Source organism: Helobdella robusta (assembly GCF_000326865.2).
Source record: "Helobdella robusta unplaced genomic scaffold HELROscaffold_14, whole genome shotgun sequence".
In the NCBI taxonomy this organism is placed as follows: Eukaryota; Metazoa; Annelida; class Clitellata; order Rhynchobdellida; family Glossiphoniidae; genus Helobdella; species Helobdella robusta.
In genome coordinates this window covers 336683-339448 of record NW_008703782.1, presented here as the reverse complement: position 1 = coordinate 339448, position 2766 = coordinate 336683, and the positions used below count along the sequence as shown (strand labels likewise).

Below are 2766 nucleotides of genomic sequence, written 5' to 3'. Positions count from 1 at the left end.
TAATATTTTAGGGTCAGTAATTTTACGTAATATATTAATACTACTTCTTCTTCTACTACTACTACTGCTGCTTCTAATACTACTACTACAACAACTTCAACTACTACTACTATTACTTTTACTACTACAACTAACTATACAGTTATTAATTATAATTAATAATAATAATGAGTAATTAAAATAATAATGAATAATTAAAATTATAAAAAGCCCACTATGTCTCTGTAGTCGACGTCAAATATTATGTAATCGTTCTTATCTTCGTAATAATCCATCGAGGCAAAAACCTCGTCATATTTGCGGATGTACAGGGCCTGAATGAATGAATGGACGAGTGAATGAGTGAATTAATGGATGAATGAATGAATAATAATAAATGGAATGGATGGATGAATTAACGAACGAACGAATAATTGATTGATTGAATGAACGAACGCACGAATGAATGATTGAATGAACAAACGCACGAATGAATGATTGAATGAATGAATGAACGAATGAACGAATGAATGAATGAATGAATGAATGAATGAATGAATGAATGAATGAATGAATGAATGAATGAATGAATGAATGAATGAATGAATGAATGAATGAATGAATGAATGAATGAATGAATGAATGAATGAATGAATGAATGAATGAATGAATGAATGAATGAATGAATGAATGAATGAATGAATGAATGAATGAATGAATGAATGAATGAATGAATGAATGAATGAATGAATGAATGAATGAATGAATGAATGAATAAATGAATGAATGAATGAATGATTTAATGATTGAATGAACAAATAAATAAATGAATGATTGAATGAATGAATCAATAGTTAGAGCGATTGAAAATGAATAGATTATTATTATTATTATTAACTTAACCGGCGTTGGTTTAATGGCTTCTTCTGTGAATGACACAGCGCTCCAAATATCCTGGTAATATTAGTAATAATTCATTCATTCATCCATCCATCCATTCATTCATTCATTCACTCATTCATTCTTCCAGTAATAGTGGGAACTCTTTTATTTTGCCACAAGTAAAATAAACACACAATGAAATGAAATGAAAGTAAGGTAAAATTGAGTAAAATAAAAAAAAAATAAAAATCGGCTAAGTAGTCTACGATGCTGGCCATTGTGTCGAAATGGAAGATCAGTCTAAAAAGAGTTATGATACATTCGAGTTTCTGTCGCAATAAATAAGTAAATAAATCAATAAATAAATAATAAATAAATAATAAATCAATAATTACGATGCTGATATTGCCGAGTTAGTCAAATCATTGTAAAATTGGTCTGACCAAATAAAATTCACCAGCGATAAGTTAAAATGTTTGAAAAAGCCTAGTGGGGAGATTTAAAATGTGTTTGTAATAATTTTGAGGCTTTTCTTCTCGTCGACAAAATTGTTATGAATGTTCTGGTATTTAGATCTTTTATAGTTCCTTGTGGTGGTGAAGTTGGATTCGTGACAGGCTATCAGTTCTAACATGTCTAATACTCGTATGAGTGCTATATCGGGCCGGCCAAAGTGATTTGAAGAGAGATAGTACTGTGGCAAAATTGTAACATCTGATCTAGCAACCGGTCCAATTTTCTGCAGGATCAAAGGCAATATTTTATCATGACGTGTTTTACATCTTCTTAAAGCCCGCAACGGAACCACAACATGACAGGACGTATTTGTAGTTCTGCCATGCGTTATTACAGAGAGGACACAATGCGTTGGAGGGCTCACCCCACCTGGAGAGATTGGAACTCGTTGGAAGTTGTTGAATTAAGGCCTTCCTGACAAATTTCAACAAAGGGGTCGATTTAAAAATTGTTCCCTGGCATTATAGTGAGGGCTGATGTGCGATATTGGATTCTTGTTGGACGGTCGATAGCTTTTCAAGTGTCGGCTTTATAAATCTACTAAATCTACTACTTCTACTACTACTATTACTACTACTAATAATAATAATAATAATAATAATAATAATAACAACAATAATAATAATATTAGTTCTCACTTCTCCTTTTAGTCTATTCTTGATAGCTTCATCGATAACTGAATAGGAAAAAATATTAGAAAAAAATATATGTAATAATAATATTAATAATAATAATAACAAAATAATAATAATAATGATAACGAATAATAATAATAATAGGTAATAATGATAATAATAACATTGATAGTCGTAGTATGGTTCTGAAATGGTGATGTTCTTATCGTCGATAATGATTCTTATCCTCCTCTCATTAGACTTTGCTTCATTTATTTTCCATTTCGAAATCTCCAACTAAATTATTTTTATTATTGTTGTTGTTATTATTATTATTATTGTTATTATTATTACTATTTTTATTATTATTATAATTATTATTATTGTTATTATTATTATTATTATTCCGAATGGACTAACGTCGGCCATAATTTCGTCATCTTCGTCCAGTTCGTTTATGACGAACTCCAAGGGCTACGTTCATTAACATAATATATTCAAATATGTTAATGATGGATGAGCAAATGTGTGGACGAATGAACAAATAAAAAAATAAACAAGTGAATTGAGTGAATGAACAAAAGGATGAACGAACAAGCAAATGAATGTATTACGAAGGGAACGAGTGATTGATTTTTGAACGAACTAATTTTTGACCGAAGGAAAGAACGAATTTATGAATGAACGAACGAACGAACGAACAAATGAACAAAAAAAATAAATGAATTAATTAATTAATAAATGAATGAACGGATATCTAAACCTTTCCGACAAG

General features: G+C 29.7%; 1 protein-coding gene across 1 annotated transcript in view; it reads right to left on the bottom strand.

Moving 5' to 3' along the window:
• Positions 1-200: 200 nt before the first annotated feature.
• Positions 201-2766, bottom strand: part of HELRODRAFT_168658 (hypothetical protein) — a gene marked incomplete at both ends in the record, with an annotated part of 4716 nt that continues 2150 nt past the window's right edge. Inside the window, 5 exons of the mRNA XM_009014532.1 lie at positions 201-314; positions 2016-2053; positions 2177-2288; positions 2412-2465; positions 2755-2766. The exon at positions 2755-2766 is cut by the window's right edge and continues 65 nt beyond it. Of these exons, the coding sequence (XP_009012780.1) occupies positions 201-314; positions 2016-2053; positions 2177-2288; positions 2412-2465; positions 2755-2766 (330 nt within the window). The remainder of the gene's footprint in view (positions 315-2015; positions 2054-2176; positions 2289-2411; positions 2466-2754) is intronic.